Source organism: Schistocerca cancellata, chromosome 5, assembly GCF_023864275.1.
Source record: "Schistocerca cancellata isolate TAMUIC-IGC-003103 chromosome 5, iqSchCanc2.1, whole genome shotgun sequence".
Taxonomy (NCBI): domain Eukaryota; kingdom Metazoa; phylum Arthropoda; class Insecta; order Orthoptera; family Acrididae; genus Schistocerca; species Schistocerca cancellata.
In genome coordinates, this window is record NC_064630.1 from 339,466,728 (window position 1) to 339,489,158 (window position 22,431).

Below are 22,431 nucleotides of genomic sequence, written 5' to 3' on the forward strand. Positions count from 1 at the left end.
CACTCCCAGATTTAACCAAACAGCCCTCGTCAAAGATTTACTGTCCTACACCCATACTCTCTGCTGGAAATATCACTTTGCCACGAAGAAAAATGATCCTAATCCTACTCCTAATGTTCCAACTCCCCAAGACACTATCCAAATTGAACCATGCCTGGAACAGTTCCGTCCTCCGTCACAGCGGGACCCACCTCATCTTCCTCAAAACCACCCTCTCCTAACCTTCCAGGAATTTCTGACTTCCAGCCTTGCCTCTCAATCCTTCTTAAAAAACCTTAATCCTACTCCCAACATCACCACTGTTTGAGGCCCAGGCTATCCGTGATCTGAAGGCTGACCAATCCATCGTCATTCTTCCGGCGGACAAGGGTTCCACGACTGTGGTACTTGATCGTCGGGAGTATGTGGCTGAGGGACTGCGTCAGCTTTCAGACAACACTACTTACAAAGTTTGCCAAGGTAATCCCATTCCTGATGTCCAGGCAGAGCTTCAAGGAATCCTCAGAACCGTAGGCCCCCTACAAAACCTTTCACCTGACTGCATCAACCTCCTGACCCCACCGACGCCCCGCACCCCTACCTTCTACCTTCTTCCTAAAATTCACAAACCCAATCATCCCGGCCGTCCCATTGTAGCTGGTTACCAAGCCCCCACAGAACGTATCTCTGCCTACGTAGATCAACACCTTCAACCCATTACATGCAGTCTCCCATCCTTCATCAAAGACACCAACCACTTTCTCGAACGCCTGGAATCCTTACCCAATCCGTTACCCCCAGAAACCATCCTTGTAACCGTTGATGCCACTTACTTATACACAAATATCCCGCACGTCCAGGACCTCGCTGCGATGGAGGACTTCCTTTCACGCCGATCACCTGCCACCCTACCTAAAACCTCTTTCCTCATTACCTTAGCCAGCTTCATCCTGACCCACAACTTCTTCACTTTCAAAGGCCAGACATACCAACAATTAAAGGGAACAGCCATGGGTACCAGGACCCCTCGTACGCCAACCTATTCATGGGTCGCCTAGAGGAAGCCTTCTTGGTTACCCACGCCTGCCAACCCAAAGTTTGGTACAGATTTATTGATGACATTTTCATGATCTGGACTCACAGTGAAGAAGAACTCCAGAATTTCCTCTCCAACCTCAACTCCTTTGGTTCCATCAGATTCACCTGGTCCTACTCTAAATCCCATGCCACTTTCCTTGATGTTGACCTCCACCTGTCCAATGGCCAGCTTCACACGTCCGTCCACATCAAACCCACCAACAAGCAACAGTACCTCCATTATGACAGCTGCCACCCATTCCACATCAAACGGTCCCTTCCCTACAGCCTAGGTCTTCGTGGCAAACGAATCTGCTCCAGTCCGGAATCCTTGAACCATTACAACAACAACCTGAAAACAGCTTTTGCATCCCGTAACTACCCTCCCGACCTGGTACAGAAGCAAATAACCAGAGCCACTTCCTCATCTCCTCAAACCCGGAACCTTCCACAGAAGAACCCCAAAAGTGCCCCACTTGTGACAGGATACTTTCCGGGACTGGATCAGATTCTGAATGTGGCGCTCCAGCGGGGATACGACTTCCTCATATCCTGCCCTGAAATGAGATCCATCCTTCAGGAAATCCTCCCCACTCCACCAAGAGTGTCTTTCCGCCGTCCACCTAACCTTCGTAACCTCTTAGTTCATCCCTATGAAATCCCCAAACCACATTCCCTACCCTCTGGCTCCTACCCTTGTAACCGCCCCCGGTGTAAAACCTGTCCCATGCACCCTCCCACCACCACCTACTCCAGTCCTGTAACCCGGAAGGTGTACATGATCAAAGGCAGAGCCACGTGTGAAAGCACCCACATGATTTACCAACTGACTTGCCTACACTGTGAAGCGTTCTATGTGGCAATGACCAGCAACAAACTGTCCATTCGCATGGATGGACACAGGCAGACAGTGTTTGTTGGTAATGAGGATCACCCTGTGGCTAAACATGCCTTGGTGCACGGCCAGCACATCTTGGCACAGTGTTACACCGTCCGGGTTATCTGGATACTTCCCACTAACACCAACCTGTCAGAACTCCGGAGATGGGAACTTGCCCTTCAGCATATCCTCTCTTCTCGCTATCCGCCAGGCCTCAATCTCCGCTAATTTCTAATTTCAATTTGCCGCCGCTCATACCTCACCTGTCTTTCAACAACATCTTTGCCTCTGTACTTCCACCTCGACTGACATCTCTGCCCAAACTCTTTGCCTTTACAAATGTCTGCTTGTGTCTGTGAATATGCGGATGGATATGTGTGTGTGTGCGAGTGTATACCTGTCCTTTTTTCCCCCTAAGGTAAGTCTTTCCGCTCCTGGGGTAAGGAGTCATTCCAATCCTGGGAACGGAAGGACTTACCTTAGGGGGTAAAAAGGACAGGTATACACTCGCACGCGCGCGCGCGCACACACACACACACACACACACACACACACACACACACACACACACACACACACACACATCCATCCGCACATATACAGACACAAACAGACATTGTAAAGGCAAAGGGTTTAGGCAGAGATGTCAGTCGAGTCGGAAGTACAGAGGCAAAGATGTTGTTGAGTGACAAGTGGTGTACGATGGGCGGCAACTTGAAATTAGCGGAGGTTTAGGCCAGGTGGGTAATGGGAAGAGAGGATATATTGAAGGGCAAGTTCCCATCTCCAGAGCTCTGATAGGTTGGTGTCAGTGGGAAGTATCCAGATAAACCGGACGGTGTAACACTGTGCCAAGATGTGCTGGCCGTGCACCAAGACTTACCTTTCCGCTCCCGGGACTCTAATGACTCCTTACCCTCTCCCTTAAAACCCACATCCTTTTGTCTTTCCCTCTCCTCCCCTCTTTCCTGATGAGGCAACAGTTCATTGCGAAAGCTTGAATTTTGTGTGTATGTTTGTGTTCGTTTGTGTGTCTGTCGACCTGCCAGCACCTTCATTTGGTAAGTCACATCATCTTTGTTTTTAGGTATATTTTTCCTACGTGGAATGTTTCCTTCTATTATAACCATATCATTAATTTGAACCCAACAATTACGTTTGTTATTGTCGCTGTTGCATTTTGAAATCTTTCCAGTCATCTTATTTTCTCTTTATTTTCTCTTTCTGTTTTTATCAGTAGTCTCACTTTGTATTCACCTTCCCCTTTTACCGTAATCTACTATACAATTTTATCCCGCCTATATATGCTCAATAATACGTAACCCACTTCCAAACCATAACCAAAAAATTTTTATTTTCCGCTTTCAGCACTACCGCTGCTATAAAATCCACCGTTTCTAGTTCAATTACAGCTGCTTTCACATGTTAAACAACCATTTCGGCCAATTCTAATAACTTTCACTTTATTTCCACTTCCGTTTTTCGCACATCACTGATCATTTTAGCCGCTCCCCACAGGTTTTAACGTCATTATTTCTTCGTCAGACAATTGTTAGCCCCATTTTCGTAATCTTTCACCACAACACCACTCCTTTTAATACGTTTTTTCGAAATTTTCCCGAATTTCTCCGTCCTCTAACGTGATTTAGCGGCAACACAACCACCTAACCTTTATTCACATCGCTGTCTACCAACCCAAGTTCACCACAGGATCAACTTAACCAACACTTTTTCGCCTTTTTTCATACCAGATCTCCAGTTGCTCTCTAGTTCACCTTTATCTCTCCCCATATATTTCTATCTTTCATTTTCATTTCAACCTCCTGTTAAACTTTCCACCTTCTAATACCATGTCACCCTCACAACACCCCCACAACGACCCCATTAAGTTTTATTTACATTCCCTCCGCAAACATGCCTTCACCCTAGCCAGATTACGCTCGCATATTTTATTTTCTCAGGCTTGTCTGACATTTGGCATCACCCTCAAAGGCCTCACACTTAAAGTTCCCATCTCTCGCTGCAACCCTTCCTTCCATCAGTCCCTATACCAGTTCCAAACTGAACAATCCATTGCCCTCACCCACCTAATCCTTCACCTACACATCAACTCAACCAATGAACACACCTGTCAACTCCTATCCTTAATAAAAGTCCTCAATCTTTCCTCTCCCACATCCACACCGGCTATTCAGAGCATCCTCCTACAGGCCAACCGCAAACTAGAACAGCATGCCACCCTTCACCTCAAAAAACTATCCAATCTCCTGGTTTCCCACCTCCGGAAAGGCAACTCACTCACCCTTCACAACCTTTCCAGCAAACCTCAACCACCTCTCATTGCACACAAACCCAGTCTCTCCCATCTATTCAATCTCCCACTTCCAGCTCCACTCCCTCCAAAACCTCAAAATTCCAATCAACACAATCTGGTACCACAACACCCTAATTCAGTAGTTAACCTTTCCTCCAAACCTCTCTCCCAATCAGAAACCTCTGTCCTATCCAAAGGCCTCACCTTCAGCCCCACTCCCCGATTCAACCAAACAGCCCTCGTCAGAGATTTACTGTCCTACACTCGTACTCTCTGCTGGAAGTATCACTTTGCCACGAAGAAAAATGATCCTAATCCTACCCCTAATGATCCAGCTCCCCAAGATACTATCCAAATTGAACCATGCCTGGAACAGTTCCGTCCTCTGCCACAGCGGGACCCACCTCCTCTTCCTCAAAATCACCCTCTCCAAACCTTCCAGGAATTTCTGACTTCCAGCCTTGCCTCTCAATCCTTCTTAAAAAACCTTAATCCTACTCCCAACATCACCACTGCTGAAGCCCAGGCTATCCGTGATCTGAAGGCTGACCGGTCCATCGTCATTCTTCCGGCGGACAAGGGTTCCACGACCGTGGTACTTGATCGTTGGGAGTATGTGGCTGAGGGACTGCGTTAGCTTTCAGACAACACCACATACAAAGTTTGCCAAGGTTATCCCATTCCTGATGTCCAGGCAGAGCTTCAAGGAATCCTCAGAACCGTAGGCCCCCTACAAAACCTTTCACCTGACTGCATCAACCTCCTGACCCCACCGACGCCCCGCACCCCTACCTTCTACCTTCTTCCTAAAATTCACAAACCCAATCATCCCGGCCGTCCCATTGTAGCTGGTTACCAAGCCCCCACAGAACGTATCTCTGCCTACGTAGATCAACACCTTCAACCCATTACATGCAGTCTCCCATCCTTCATCAAAGACACCAACCACTTTCTCGAACGCCTGGAATCCTTACCCAATCCGTTACCCCCAGAAACCATCCTTGTAACCGTTGATGCCACTTACTTATACACAAATATCCCGCACGTCCAGGACCTCGCTGCGATGGAGGACTTCCTTTCACGCCGACCACCTGCCACCCTACCCAAAACCTCTTTCCTCATTACCTTAGCCAGCTTCATCCTGACCCATAACTTCGTCACTTCCAAGGCCAGACATACCAACAATTAAAGGGAACAGCCATGGGTACCAGGATGGCCCCTTCGAACGCCAACCTACTCATGGGTCGCTTAGAGGAAGCCTTCTTGGTTACCCAGGCCTGCCAACCCAAAGTCTGGTACAGATTTATTGATGACATCTTCATGATCTGGACTCACAGTGAAGAAGAACTCCAGAATTTCCTCTCCAACCTCAACTCCTTTGGTTCCATCAGATTCACCTGGTCCTACTCCAAATCCCATGCCACTTTCCTTGATGTTGACCTTCACCTGTCAAATGGCCAGCTTCACACGTCCGTCCACATCAAACCCACCAACAACCAACAGTACCTCCATTACGACAGCTGCCACCCATTCCACATCAAACGGTCCCTTCCCTACAGCCTAGGTCTTTGTGGCAAATGAATCTGCTCCAGTCCGGAATCCCTGAAGCTTTACACCAACAACCTGACAACAGCTTTCGCATCCCACAACTACCCTCCTGACCTGGTTCAGAGGCAAATAACCAGAGCCACTTCCTCATCCTCTCAAACCCAGAACCTCCCACAGAAGAACCACAAAAGTGCCCCACTTGTGACAGGATATTTTCCGGGACTGGATCAGATTGTGAATGTGGCTCTCCAGCAGGGATACGACTTCCTCAAATCCTGCCCTGAAATGAGATCCATCCTTCATGAAATGCTCCCCACTCCACCAAGAGTGTCTTTCCGCCATCCACCTAACCTTCGTAACCTCTTAGTTCATCCCTATGAAATCCCCAAACCACCTTCCCTACCCTCTGGCTCCTACCCTTGTAACCGCCCCCGGTGTAAAACCTGTCCCATGCACCCTCCCACCACCACCTACTCCAGTCCTGTAACCCGGAAGGTGTACACAATCAAAGGCAGAGCCACATGTGAAAGCACCCACGTGATCTACCAACTGACCTGCCTACACTTTGATGCATTCTATGTGGGAATGACCAGCAACAAACTGTCAATTCGCATGAATGGACACAGGCAGACAGTGTTTGTTGGTAATGAGGATCACCCTGTGGGTAAACATGCCTTGGTGCACAGCCAGCACATCTTGGCGCAGTGTTACACCGTCCGGGTTATCTGGATACTTCCCACTAACACCAACCTATCTGAACTCCGGAGATGGGAACTTGCTCTTCAATATATCCTCTCTTCCCGTTGTCCACCAGGCCTCAATCTCCGCTAATTTCAAGTTGCCGCCACTCATACCTCACCTGTCATTCAACAACATCTTTGCCTCTGCACTTCTGCTTCGACTGACATCTCTGCCCAAACTCTTTGTCTTTAAATATGTCTGCTTGTGTATGTATATGTGTGGATGGATATGTGTGTGTGTGCAAGTGTATACCCGTCCTTTTTTCCCCCTAAGGTAAGTCTTTCCGCTCCCGGGCCTGGAATGACTCCTTACCCTCTCCCTTAAAACCCACATCCTTTTGTCTTTCCCTCTCCTTCCCTCTTTCCTGATGAGGCAACAGTTTGTTGTGAAAGCTTGAATTTTGTGTGTATGTTTGTGTTCGTTTGTGTGTCTGTCAACCTGCCAGCACCTTCATTTGGTAAGTCACATTATCTTTGTTTTTAGGTATATTTTTCCTACGTGGAATGTTTCCTTCTATTATAACCATATATATATATATATATATATATATATATATACAAACACACAAAGATGATGTGAAAATCACCCATACTCTGCAAACCACAGTGAAGTACATGGCAGAGAATACTTCTCAATGTACCAATTATTGAGGCTTATCCCCACTTCATTTTGTTATGGTGCACCAATAGAATCACTGCTTAAATGCCTCTGTACTTGCTGCAGTTAGTCTAATCTTATCTTCCTGGTTCATAGTAGGGGGATTGTAATATATTCATAGATATGTCATTTAAAGTTGGTTCTTGAAACTTTGTAAGTAGTTATTCATGGCATAGTTTGCATCTCTCTTCAAGCATCTGCCATTTCAGTTTCTTCATCATCTCTGTGACAGTGTCCCACATGTCAAACAAATCTGAGAGCCTTTGTGCTGCCCATCTTCATAAACATTCAATATGCTTTTAGTCCAATATGAAATGGACCCTGCCTACAAACTGTAATTACCAATTATTTGCATGAGTTGACCATTTCCCACTGTGACTTGTGCTGGCAGTAGGATCCTAGGTTTTTCATTATGTGAAGCACACAACTTTACATTTCTGGATTTTTAAAGCACGTTGCCAATCATTGCACTACATTGAAATCTTACAAATATCTGAATGAATGAAACTTCCTGACAGATTAAAACTGTGTGCCAGACTGAGAATCAAGCTCAAGACCTTTTCCTTTCGTGGGCAAATGCTCTACTGAAAGAGCTACCCAAGCACGATTGATCATCGGCCCTCACTGCTTCAGTGCTGCCAGTACTTTGTCTCCTACCTTCCAAACTTCACAGAAGCTCTCCTGCTAACCTTGCACTCTTCCAGGATTACTAGTTCTGCAAGGTTTGTGGGAGAGCTACTGTGAAGTTTTGAGGGTAGGAGACAAGGTACTGATAAAATTGAAGCTGTGCAGTGGGTTGCAAGTCATGCTTGGGCAGCTCTTTAGGTGGAGCATTTGCCCTCGAAAGGCAAAGATCCGAGTTCAAGTCTTAGTCTGGCAGACGGTTTTAATCTGCCAGGAAGTTTTATATCAGTGCAGACTCCACAGCAGAGTGAAAATTTCATTCTAGATGTGAATGAATATTTGTATGTATTACAGGTAAATACACATTATCAATATTGTCTGCAAGGTCATTAATATACAACACTCCTCCCTGGAGCCCACCCAAAGTCACTTCCACATCTGTCAATGACTCTCCAGCCAAGATAATATGTTGCATCCTGCCTACCCATAATTTCTCAATCCAGTCACAAATTTCACTTATTAACCCATAAATCATACTTTTGATGATAAATAAATGTGTGGAATTGAGTCAAATGTTCTCCAGAAGTCAATAAATACTGTGTCTACCTGAGTGCCTTGCTCTGTGGCTTTCAGGATGTCATATAAACTGCAAGTTGGGTTTCACATAATTGATGATTGACGAATCCATGCTGGTTAGTGTACAGGAGGTCATTCTGTGTGAGACACCTCATTACTTTCGAGGTAAAAATATGTCAAGACTCAAAGGATACCTGATGGTAGTTTTGTGAATCTCTTCAGCTGCCCTTTTTGTAGGCATATGTGATCTGCATTTTCTACCAACCTGAGGAACCCAGAAAATAGTACATTCATAAACCACTGACAGTGCACTTAAGAAAATGAAGTTGTACATTTTTAGTGAGGCAATAAAAAGTAATTATTTATTGATAGTTCGCCCACATAGTATAATTACAAGTGATTGTAGAGTATAGATATACAAATTAGTATAATTACAACTTCATTGCTTCTTGATTATAAAATACATCAGTAATGACTACACAGATATAAAATACAAAGAAGAATCAAATAATTTGCAATGAAATCTATTTCATATGTTGCTTTTTGAAATGATGATTTCATTTTCATTTATCTGTTTCAGGAACAAACAACAGTGACATAAATTACAGCATTATCAGTGGATATGAAAATTTTACTATACACCCAAAACATGGTCTTCTGCAACCACGTTTTCCTGTTGACTTTGAACATCTCTCCACTGATGGCCTTACAGGAATTAATGTCAGAACAATGAATGTGATCGTAAAAGCAGAAGATCGAGGGCACCCAAGTCTATCGAGTGAAGTGGGTGTCATAATTTATGTGCAAGATGTCAATGATTTTGCTCCTCAATTTGAACATCCACATTACAAGAGATCTATCCCTGAAGATACACTAGGAGGAACCTCTATTTTAAAGGTACTGAATGAAATCTGAATCTTGATGCACATTTCATTTTGTGAATCATACCATATGTTAAAGTTAGAATATCGCAGTGTCACAAGCACTGCTGAAAAATGGTTAAAGTCAAATCTTTCTAACTGGAAACAAAGTATGTTAATATGAAACACACATGAATTAAGCTGTCCGTTGTCACTTTATTGGGAAGTAATGATGTGCGGTGTCTCTGAAGATTACATATTAGGTTTTTTAATCATGCTTGTTTTTATTAAACTTGTCATCCACTGGATTGCTACATGCTAAGTTTGTTTACTTTGTAGATGAAAATATATTGCAATAAACAGCAAGTCAAATGCAATTGGTAGAGCACTTGCCCGCAAAAGGCAAAGGTCACGAGTTCGAGTCTCGGTCGGGCACACAGTTTTAATCTGCCAGGAAGTTTCATATCAGTGCACACTCCGCTGCAGAGTGAAAATCTCATTCTGGAAACATCCCCCAGGCTGTGGCTAAGCCATGTCTCCGCAATATCCTTTCTTTCAGGAGTGCTAGTTCTGCAAGTTTCGCAGGAGAGCTTCTGTAAAGTTTGGAAGGTAGGAGACGAGGTACTGGCAGAAGTAAAGCTGTGAGTACCGGACGTGAGTCGTGCTTCAGTAGCTCAGTTGGTAGAGCACTTGCCCGCGAAAGGCAAAGGTCCCGAGTTCGAGTCTCGGTCGGGCACACAGTTTTAATCTGCCAGGAAGTTTCATATCAGCGCACACTCCGCTGCAGAGTGAAAATCTCATTCTGAAGTCAAATGCAGTTTTAGAAAATGGGTGCTAATAAATATTCTGTGGACATGAGTAAATAATCTGTACCCAATTCATTGTTAGAAAGCTTTGGAAAGACTCATTATAAACAGTTAAGATGCTTTAAGAGACTTCTGCGAAGCATATACTCCAGTATGAGGATGTGGAAGTAGAAGAATCTGACAGTCCTAATTTTGTTTGGTGATTACAGTGGGGTAACATATTCACTTAAGAAATACATAGCACTTAGATGCCTAAATAAATCATTATTTGTAATGTTGATATTGTCAGACATGGGTGGCATGAAAATTAAAAATATGGAACACTTTGCTTACTTTCATTCCATTATGGCAAGTATTTTTAAATTGCATGTAGGCAGGAGAGAGATTTCCTGCATGCTGCAACAGTTTGTTCTTCCCAGTTCAGATGCTCATCTGAGATTATGACAAGTACTTTTACTGTTTTTTTGAATTGGTAATTAGATACTACTGGAAAGTATTGGAGGAACTGTTCCTTGACAATGTCCACCGATCAACTAATTTCAGTTTTGGAAAACTGAATTTAGTGTTTTGGCGTTCACTATGCTATCCCCACATTAGTGTCCTTTTGGTCCATAGACAACTGCTTTGATCTGTTTGTTTACTTAACACCAAAATTCTTACATTTTTCTGTCAGATATGCAGACAAAATTTTATGTTCAAATATGTTGAACTCTGCAAGCAAAGATTTACTTAGACTAATTTTGACTTTATTCAGTTTTGTGGAGTCTTTTGCATCCCTGCAGTTTTGTTTGGCACATACCTAAGGCATATGTTACAATATTCTTGAATTTCATCCATTTATACTCAGCACAGTCAATCTGAAAGATGTTTGATGTTGATGATGAGGTAATCTAAAATCAGCTTCTTGTCACACTTATCACGTAGAAATATCTTTCAATCTTTCTTAATAATTTTTTGAAATCCATAGTCAGTGATACTATAACAGTCTCATTATCACTGATTCTCTGCTGTGTTTTAACTGAATTGAAAAGTTCAGGCATTCTTGTAACTAGGAGATCTATGATGTTTAATGAGTCATTTCTCAGATTGACTTCTCAAGCTAATTTTTGGACAAGGCAGGTAGAACAGTATCACACAGTTCTCTGTTGATACCACCACCCCAATCAGTCAAATCCCACTGTCTATAGCTGCAAATTCGAAATTTTATCTTAATATTATAACACAATCATGAAATAATACAGGAGTAAAGGAGACCACTCTCTGATTACTAGGAGCATTGAGTCATCTAGAAGCACACAGAAAGAAGGAGAACTCTCCAGCCTACAAACAGGACCTAAAGTAATATTCTGCCACTCATCCAACATATACCACATCCTGATCCATCTCTCTGTTACTCGCACTCCCAATCCCAAACCCTTACCACAGGGGTCCTATATGTTTAGAAGACTCAATTGCAATACCTGTACAATTCACCAACCCATCACATCCTACTCCAGTCTTTCATAGGCTTATCCTATCCCATCAGACACAGGGTCAACTGTGAAAGCAACCGTATCGTATACCAGCTCTACTGCAATTTCTGCACAGTATTTTATGTGGGCATGACCACCAACAAGCTGTCCAACAGACTGTATGGCCACTGCCAAACTGTGGCCAAGAACAAAGTTGACCATCCAGTGGTAGAAAAAGCCATTGATCACAACATGCTCGTGTTCAGTGTTCGATTCGCAACGCATGCCATCTGGATCCCCCTGCTTGTTGCACTAGATCCTTTGCTCCTGTAATCCTTCTGGCCTCAGTCTTCATTAATCCACTGCTCCCACACACTCTACCCAAAAATCTTCTCTTCCTCTATCCACCTCCAGGTTGTCTTCATGTAATTGTCACTGTGCATCCACTCTGGTGTCTGTGCGTCACACGCCTATCCTGTACATTTGCTGGTTCCCCCTCCCACACACTAGTTGCCTCCCTCTTAAGCTGCCACCTCCCCCCCCCCCCCACCAACCCCTCCTCCAATTTCCCATCTCTTTATCCAAACCACACAACACTACCAATCACCCCGGTCCACCTACCAAACTGCAGGCATCGTGTTTTCATCTGGCAGAATGTAGCTCTCTGTGTGTGTGTGTGTGTGTGTGTGTGTGTGTGTGTGTGTGTGTGTGTGTGTTTTCTCTATGATTTTACTATTTTGTGAGTGGTCTCTTTTACTCCTAAACTGTTTACATAATCAGGACATTTACAAATGAATTTCTCCCCTTTACTCCTAAACTATTTACTTTATCAGGGCAGTTGCTAATGAACTTCTCCAAGTTTTCCTTAAAATGTTCTGTCACTATAGCTCTTGAAGCAGAATGATCCATAAAAGCACTCATTTATGATCCATCTGTATACTTACCATCACCCAAAGTATTTCACATTTGAAATCTGGTCTAATGTGACTAGATGGTTACCATATTATTTATAGCTTTAGACATGCTGCCACCACTGACATACTAGTGGTCATTATTAGGATTTTTCAATTAAATTAGATCTGGAATCTTTCTTTGAATGGTCCTGCAGTTAACTAACACTATATTAACATTCAATTTCTCAAATCTGCAATGACAAGTAGTGTCCTCTGAAATAATTGGGGTCTAATATTCTCAATTCTCCAGGATAAGTAGGTAATTTTTATATGGCATGTGGAAGGGTTTCTTTGATTGTTCTGATGCCATGAATACAGATGTTGTACATTTAAATAATCCAATCAGAGTTCTATTGTTTAGATAAGAAGGGCGAAGGCTGTGATACGTATGCGCAACTGATAACATTATATTCTGCTTTCAGTGCTCTTACTGAAGACACTGTTTCTACCCCTGGTTACCATATTATTTATAGCTTTAGACATGCTGCCACCACTGACATACTAGTGGTCATTATTAGGATTTTTCAATTAAATTAGATCTGGAATCTTTCTTTGAATGGTCCTGCAGAATCTTTCATTGTACACTGTCCAGTGGCATGAGCATAACCACCTGTCAAAAGCCTCAATAACCCCTTTAGCAGTGTGGATTGCTGTGACATGTGCAGGAAGAGAATTGGTGAGGTTCCAGAGAGTATCAACAGGTATGTGGGGCAATGCTGACTCTAGTGCCATGACCAGATTTCTCACTTGAAGACCCATGGTGCGAACCACCCAATGAAGGTAGCCCCACAGATTCTCGATTCGGTTTACATCTGGGCAGCTTGTTTGCAGTACGGTAAACTCATTATGGGGCTTTTCGAACCGCACATGTACACTGAGAGCAGTGTGATATGTTGCATTGTCCTGCTTTTAGATGCATAGATCGTAATATAAACAAGCTGCATGTAGGGATGCCCACAGTCCCCAAGGATAGATGCATACTTGTGTTGATCCAGTCTACCTTCTAGAATGATGAGATTACCAATGGAATGCCACAAAAACATTCTCCAGACCATAATGTTCCTTCTTTGTTTGCTTTCAGATGCTTCACACTGTACATGCCAATGGCCATCTGTTCTATGGAGCATAAAACGTAATTCATCTTAAAAGTATAGCTGCTGCCACTCTGTGGATGTTCAGTTGTGGTATTGGGATGCAAATTGCAGCCTTTGTCATCAATGAACAACAGTCAGCACAAGTGCATGAACCAGACACCAGCTGTGGAGGCCCATATGTAGTAATGTTTGCTGAATGATCATTGAGGAGACATTTTTGGTAGCCCTTGGGTTCATCTGGGCAGTCAGTTGCTCAATAGTTGCACATCTGTTCACTCATACGCATCTCTGTGGCTGCTGTTCACCCATCATCTATGGCCTGTGGTGCACCACAGTTGACTCAGTGCAGATTTCATATAGCGTCATTTTACCATCCAAGTATACTTTAACCACGGCAGCACATGAACAATTTACCAACTTGATTGTTTCAAAAATGCCTTCAACCTAGGCCTGAAAGCAAATGATCATGCTCTTTTCAACATCAGATAAATATCTCCATTTCCATATGACTGCACGATTTTCTGTATCCTCCCCACCCCTGACATCCTTTATATGCACTACAAGGCTAGTGTTGACACATGCCATCTGTGAGTGGTTATTGCACATTGATGTTGATGGTCACACTAATGTGACTGACCTGTATATTTGTTTATATTTTAGTCATCACTCTATTTAAATTTATTGGCTTGAAATCACTTTCTTTATATTTGTGTCAACTCTATAAAGAACAATATGTGAATGAAATCGTAAGATGGCACAAATTTTGTTTTGAAGGTAAAGGCTGTTGATGGAGATGGATCTTCACCAAACAATGCTGTGGTCTACAGAATTCAAAGTGGAGCTGAAGACAAATTTATTATAGATGCTGATACTGGCGTGATCAGTGTGGCTCATGGTGCAAGTTTAGATCCTGACCGTACAGACCCTAAAACTTCTGTTTATAATCTAGAGGTTTTGGCACTAGATGGCGGTATTGGAAATGATCAGCTTTTTACAAAGGTTGTTGTAAATATCACTGTTCTAGATGTTAATAACAAGCCACCTGTGTTCACTGAGCCAGGTGTCATCAGAGTCAGGGAAAATACTCAGGTAAGCTGTATTCAAGTAAATTTGTAAGTGATGTCACTTATCAGTTCTTGTCATATTTTGTTTTGTTCTAATGTAACAAAGAGGCTAGTGTATTTATATGGTCAGTCACATCTTTCTCACATGTCTGTGGATATTCTGTCAACTCAGGTCTATTAAAACGTGTGTGTGTGTGTGTGTGTGTGTGTGTGTGTGTGTGTGTGTGTGTGTGTGTGAGAGAGAGAGAGAGAGAGAGAGAGAGAGAGAGAGTGAGAGTGAGATGGGAGCTGGTGGGGAGGAGAAACTAATATATTAGTATTATTATAAGATTTGTTTTACTACTAGCAAGAGGATATTATTGAAGCTATGATGGAAATAAACTTTAGTTATTTTCACTGTGTAGTTTACAATAGTGATTTACATTGAACTGATGAAATTTGATAGAGCATTTATTATCCACTGTAAGATGGAAGCTTAATTTCAATTATTTTCTAATTTTTTTTTAATTACATAGTTCAGTCTTATGCAACACAAGTGGTATCATTACTGATTTTGACTTTTTATCAAGTCATCATCAGATGATGTTTGTTACATAGTAACTAATCAGCTGAATATATTTGGAGAGGTGCTCTCCTCTCTGGACCACTTCAGTTGATGAGGTACTATGTGATGGATTCCAATCATTGAATGATGAATTGCTTATAAGTCAAAACTGGTAAAGCTATACCACTTGCATGAGTAGAAGCTGGAATACACAACAAAGAATTCCAAGGTAGTCACTTTGTTTCCTCAAGATAATATACCCAGTATATGTAACTTTTTTGTGTTTGTCATCACTGAGAAAGAGTGCTTCAATCCATGAAGATTCATGCAAAAAATGTGCCGGTAGAGAATTTGAGATATTGCTATGATCTGAATTTGCACAAAAGAGGATATTCAAGTGAAAAGAAAATAAGATTAAAAAAGAAACGAGTGTTGACTGTGTTAGATATAGATGCCAGTCAACAAAATGATTGCATGAATGGTAGCCAAAAATAGAACACCACTGCAACAAAAAGTTTAAAGAGGCTGTTTTAAACAGAAGATCATCACAGTAAGTGGTACAAGGCAGTTGCAGACTATAACAATAAACAATATAATGTGCTACAGATGAAATGAGAAAAAATTATAAAAATAATTAAAAATAATAGTAGAAATTATAAATATAGCAGTAAAGACAAAAGTAATATAAGTAACAATGTATAAGAGGTACACATCAGAAATGAAATAAGAGTGAGGGAAAGAAGTAAAATGTTAACTATGGGAAAAGAAGATAGAAAAATAATATTGGGATGTCAGTGAAAAACAGAACATGCTAATAAGAACCGAATTATGAAACAAATGTGAAAGCAGCCAGGAACAGAAATGACTGTGCAAAGTAGCAAATTAATAAAGAAGAAAAGAAATAGTAAGAGGATGATCATGCCTTAAGTTTTGGAGTAGATGAAGAAAAGACAGAGTGCAGGTTAGTTCCTACATACAGAATTCTCTGCAGACAATAGTTTTAAAACAATTAAACTGTGTTACCTGTTATGAAAAGTGAATGACTCCAACTTAAACTCAGTGAATAGCAGAAATTTAAAACTAGTTTTCATTTTATCTGTTACAAACAGTTTCCAACACACAAAGTGTACTACAAATTTGCAAAACTGCAAATTAAACAACTCCACCTCCCTTTGGTGCTTGACTGGAGAACATAGTCAAGGAAAAAGTTTATGTACAGCAAAATGCCATCCACAAAATTTTAATTAAGTGTATCAGTATAGATATTTCATGTGATAATTAGAAAAGAAAATCAGTGTATGCTACTGGACTAATCTTCTTCCTTTTTAATTATGTTGCTTCACAACCTATTATACAGGATGAATCACCTAATAAAACTTGCACTGCAGGTACTGCAGAAATGGAAAGTGCTATTTATGTGCGGTTTTCGTAGAATGTATTGGTAATCAGGGGCTCATATTGTTAGCCAACAAACAGTTTATAATAACACTTAGAAAGCGTACTTTTTGTGCAGATATACGCTTTTTTAAATGGAACATTGCCTATTGACATTAAAAAGCTAAAAGTAGGCTAAATTAGAATGTCAGTGATGTTTGATGCAGGATTCTAGTGTGAATTGTTTATGAGATTTCATATTTTGAAAAGTTTCCACACTGACACCTGTTTGTGCCATTCAACCTGCATGGTTGCTAGGAGTTGTTATGTTTGTTTACAGTGTGCTTTTATGTTCCCTGAGTGTATTGTGACTTTGCTAGTCAGTTAGTCTGTGACAGTCCAAGTAGTAAGTTGTGAATGCAGAAAAAGCCGACATGCTCATGGTATATGGAGAGTGTAGGAAGAGTGCGGTTTGTTTTTGTATGGTGTATATGGCAAGATATCCCAATAGACGTCAACCATCTTGGTGGTTATTTATTAACCTCTCCAACTAGTTACATGAAAATGGTACTATTTCACCTAGACAGTGTAGCAGAAGGAAACAAGAGATGACAGAAGAGGGGGGAAATTAATGTTCTTGCTGCTGTTGGAGGTGATTTGATTGTTATCTCCTGTGCAGTTGTATGAGAAAGTGGCATGAGTCAGGCAAGTGACCTACAGATTCTCCGTCAACATAGGTTCCATCCCTATCACATCTCTCTCCATCAAGAGCTGCAGGGAAAAGATTATGAGAATTGTGTTAACTTCTGTACATGGGATGTATTACATATCTTTTTTGGAAATGAAGCCACATTTACCAATTGTGGCCAGGTAAACTGCCAAAACATGTGCTATTGGTCTGTTGAAAATCCCCATTGGCTTTGTTAGGTGGTATGTCAGTGGTCCTTGGAATGTGAACGTGTGATGTGGTAGTGTGAACCATCAGTTCATAGGCCCATTTTTTCATAGATTGACCACAGAATGTGCACAAGTGTCACACCCTCATAACAGACCATGGTTGCTACAAGACATTCCTCTGCAGACTAGAAGGAACTTATGGTACCAACTTGATGGCTGTCTGGCCAATAGTGCCATACATTACTACAGCATGCGTTGACAAACTGTTTCCAAATCTTCGGACTGGTTACCCAGGACCAGTACCTTGGCTAGCCCATTCTCCAGATTTTATGCCAGTAGACATTTTTCTGTGGGGAAAGCTGAAAGACACTGTCTACAAGGACATACCAGCTACACCTAATGATATGCAATGGCATGTTACTGCAGCCTGTTTGGACATCTCCACCGAAATCCTAGGATGCATGCAACAATTGTTCCATCCCAGACTGGAATTGTGTATTGCCACTGCCAGTGGTCATTTTGGGACACAACCTGTGATGGTCAGTTGTCTTGCTACTGATCAGAATCCACTTAACTAGTGCAAAAAAGTGTATGTTTACACAAAAAATATACTTTTGGAGCATTATTACAATCTGTTGATTGGCTAACAGTATGAGCCCCAGAATACCAATCAATTCTGTGAAAACTGCACATTAATACCACTTTACATTTTTGCAATATTTGCAGTGCAAGTTTTAGGTGATTCACCCTACGTATGCGAAATTAACAGGATTTTTCTGTTGTGTTATATGGAATTAGTGTCTTGTGTTTTTGATCTTCTTGTTTCATAAATTATCTCTCTCTCTCTCTCTCTCTCTCTCTCTCTCTCTCTCTGTGTGTGTGGGTGTGTGTGTGTGTGTGTGTGTGTGTTGTCACACACACACACACACACATACACACAACAAAATGCTCACAAGGTGCTTTGCATTTCTGTATTCATTACAGAACACCATTAAAAAGAGTTTTGGGAGTGTCTACAAAGATAATCCTGTAAAATCATGATGTTTTGTAATGGCAGTCAGAACAGTCACCTCTGTAATGAACCTGTTTTGTGACAATTTTGGATTGATCACTTCAGCACAGCCTCAAGGTTTCAATCACTACATGAATATGACAAACACTTTCTTGGAGCACAGGAAGAATGTTGCATCCTACAGCCCGAAAACTCTGTTAAGGGTGTTATCCTGAGAAATTAGCTTTAAGTAAAAAACTTCTCATAAATGAACAGAGAGTGCTATTGGGCAATACCTTTGTCATCAGGGAAGCTATCAGGTTCTGTGATAGTGTGGAAATTAAAATAACTAATACCAGCCTCAATAAAGATGACAGCCTACAGTCATAATAATGTTAAAGTCGGCACTGCCGATGTGCAATGAGAACTACACAGTGTAACAAAATTTAAGGGCTGCTCTTTTTTTTTAAAAAAAAAAATACTGTCATTTCTCCTATTGCAACACAGAAGTTCAAAATGTGTGTGTGTGGGGGGGGGGGGGGGGGGGGGGGTTGACCAGGTCTCAGAAGTTCATGTGAGATGGAAGGTGGGTTAATGGTGTCACATTGGCACCACATTTTACTACAGTTCTGCCCCTTGCCACTTTAGGTGTGTCACAACATGGAAAGATCATCACACCTCCCATTCTCAACACCTATGTGATGGAGGTCATAACAGCGACATCTAGCATTGAAATCAAGCAGTTTTCTTGTGGATGATCAAGGAAAACATTGCAGACACGGCTTAGGAAGTGTTACAAAGGGTGTGAATTAAACCACGCCTTCCCTTTGGGATTTCATTTTCACACATTTTGCCGTCGAACAAGGCAGATTGCATGCAGTTTGCAACAGGATGACATTCTTGACAACCTTTGACACTGCTGACACTCACCATATGTTTCAACACTTCTTTAAAGATATTGTAGGGCTGAATATGATCTGATACTTTTTGCTGTTGTTGCTATTGTATACAGTGTGAAAAAAACTATAGGCACTTCAAAAATATTTTATGAAATCTGATTGTGATCTGAAGCAGAAAAGAGTTTTTATGCATTTTCATCTCTCTTTATCATTACCTCCTGTAGCTGTGCGTTGGAAGGGGTGGAGGGCCTTGTAGTGGGGGACACAGTGCAACATTGACAACACATGAATAGAAAAGCAAAAAGTCCCTCTCAGTTCAGAAACACCCTTAGTGCCACCTGCACACCTTCACTGGTTACTTCAAAAATGTCCTGTACAGAGACACCTATCCACCAATTCCTAAGTGCTGGCAGTATGGCCAACCTTTCCAACACTAGTGCCTTCTGACCACATACAAAATCTGAAGTGTGTCAGAATGGTTGTCTAGCCAACTAGTGCGTAGTAATTGGAGGATTGGTGTCTATGGCAACCTTTTTAAAGTGCCCAATAAAGTTGTGTGGGCAGTATGAAGGGTATTACCAAACTGGGGGGAGGTCGTAGAGGGACTCTTTACTATTTTATTTATTTGCATGTCATTATAATACCTCCATGTGCACTCCTAATAGAAAGGCTCAGAAAAAGAGGAATGGGAAATGGTAAATACCCTTTTCTGTTTTGCATCATGTTCATATTTCATTGAATAGCTTTGAATGGTCCTTAGCGACTGTACCTTGTGTACCAGAGTGAAAATTGCAGTCACGCTACACCCCAAAATGGTGAGATCATGTTCAATGGAGTTGCAACCTCATGATGTTCTTAGAAAAGGATTGAGTCATCTAGGGGATATCAGCAGTGTCAAATGTTCTCAAGAACCTCCTGTCACACACTGCAGCACACTGTCATTTTTGAGGATGAAATGTGTAAAAATGTATGACCCTAAGGAAATAGTGGTTTCATTCACACCTTTCACGACACCTTTTAAGGTCTTTCTGTGTCAATTCTCATCAGCGATGTGTTCAAAATGTTTTCCTCGGCCGGCAATAAGAAAACCACTTGATTTCAACAGTGCATGTCTCAGATCTGACCTCTGTCACAGAGGTGTCAACAGAAGAGCTAAGATGTGTGTAAGGGGAGGTGTGACAATCTTCCCATGGTGTGACACGCCCATGGTTGAATTGGGCAGAATCATGCTGAAATATGGTGTCAATAGGAAATCATTAAGTAACCTTACACCTCACACAAACTTCTGAGGTCTGGCCACTGTTTTGCATGTAACAATGCTGTCTGAAGAGTCACCAAGCCTGAGGGTGATGTCACAAAGTGACACACAGAAGAAGATTGTTGGTATCTTCAAACCAAATTTCTAACTACTGTGTCATTGCAATGGAAGAAAAAATGGGTTTCAAAAAAGTGACCCTTTAATTTTGTAGCACAGTGTATATACATTATACAAAAATGGACTAAATGTCACTGATATCATGTCCAACAGTGTGGCTACATAAGGACAAAGCCACTAACCCACAAGACATTTGTTAATTACCACTTACTTTTCAGTACTTCATTGATTGTAATTAGGACCTAAAAGTTCTAGGAGTTATTTTAGAAATGGGAGCATGTTGTAAGAGTGAGCTAGATGTCATTAATAATAATCTGCTTATGTGAAATTGTATGTAGTATGATATCCTTTCTTACTGGAATGAGAATGTGTTAACCTGTAAATCTTGTGAATTTTAATTACATGTGATCTGCCATTATATTCCATAATAAAAAATTGAGCAGCTAAGAATTTTAAATTTCAAATTTGTATCATAATGATATGTCAAATATTTCTGTATTTAACAGAAGTATATAAATTCCATAACAGTAGATAATTTTATGAGCTGGGTGTGTAACAAATGTTTAATTTCTAATACTTCACTAATGAAAATGAAACAGTTATCTGTTAGCATCCTTAATTAATTTGACTTACTGGCAACAATCAGTAAGCATATTTACCAATGATATTATATAAGGCTATATGTTGTGACAGAAACACCAACTTTAGTCAGAATTTAATCTACAGTATCAATCTGGTTAATGAATCTACTGAATGAAAATTAAGACTATCATAACCCTGTATTGTTTTCTGGTAACAGTGATTAATAACAACTATGGAGAATGCAATTTTGTGGTTATCCAGCAGCGAGATGTATGTACACAGAGACATTGATTCAACAATATAAATAGATATTGTCTGGTTACAGGTTGGTAAATATGTTCATCAGGTGACAGCAATAGATTTGGATGACAATCCTATCTTGCGCTATAGAATTGATCCAAACAATTCAGAAGGTCGCAGTGAAGAAGGGACAGTTGTCAAGATTACAGATTATAACTACATTAGCATTTTCAAGCTTGATCCCTTGAATGGCCTCCTTGAAATAGCAAAATTACTTGACAGAGAACGTGTTGAAACTATACGCTTAGGTTTGATTGTTGAAGACATTGCAGCCGTAAAAGGAGAACAAAATGCTACAGGTAAGAAACAATATTACACTGCCCTTAATTCTGATAATATTACATTTCCTGTGGTAAATGAATAGTCTTCAAACAACAATAACAATTCACAACCCATTTCAGTTCCCAAGATCCATTGCAAACTGAAGTTTGAAAAGGTGGAAGTTACAGTTAGCTTTTTATATAAAAAGCCTGCACAGCATAATGAAGATAGAGTGCTTCAGTTTTATTTCAGTTTTCATTTATGAATTGAATTATATTCTCATAAAATGTAAGCTTTCACGGCTGGCGTCTTCATTAATTAAAACTTCCAGGCTGAATTGCCGTGGTCCATATGTAAAACTTATTCTCTTTCCTGACGTTTCATTGCCTACTGTGGGCAACATCTTCTGAGGTGAGTCGCCTACTCACCTCAGATGATGTTGCCCGCAGTAGGCAACGAAATGTCAGGAAGAAGAAGAAGTTTTACATATGGACCATGGCAATTCAGCCCAGAAGTTTTAATTAATGAATCACATTCTGTTATTAAAATTATTTAGCTCCCTTAAAATCTTCAGTAACTGCCTG

The 22,431-nt window shown here is 41.2% G+C and overlaps 1 protein-coding gene across 1 annotated transcript in view; it reads left to right on the top strand.

Annotated features, from left to right (window-relative positions):
- LOC126188932 (cadherin-23-like) overlaps positions 1 to 22,431 on the top strand; it is a 514,643-nt gene that overhangs the window by 344,955 nt on the left and 147,257 nt on the right. Inside the window, exons 15-17 of the mRNA XM_049930652.1 lie at positions 8,977 to 9,293; positions 14,335 to 14,649; positions 21,612 to 21,885. Of these exons, the coding sequence (XP_049786609.1) occupies positions 8,977 to 9,293; positions 14,335 to 14,649; positions 21,612 to 21,885 (906 nt within the window). The remainder of the gene's footprint in view (positions 1 to 8,976; positions 9,294 to 14,334; positions 14,650 to 21,611; positions 21,886 to 22,431) is intronic.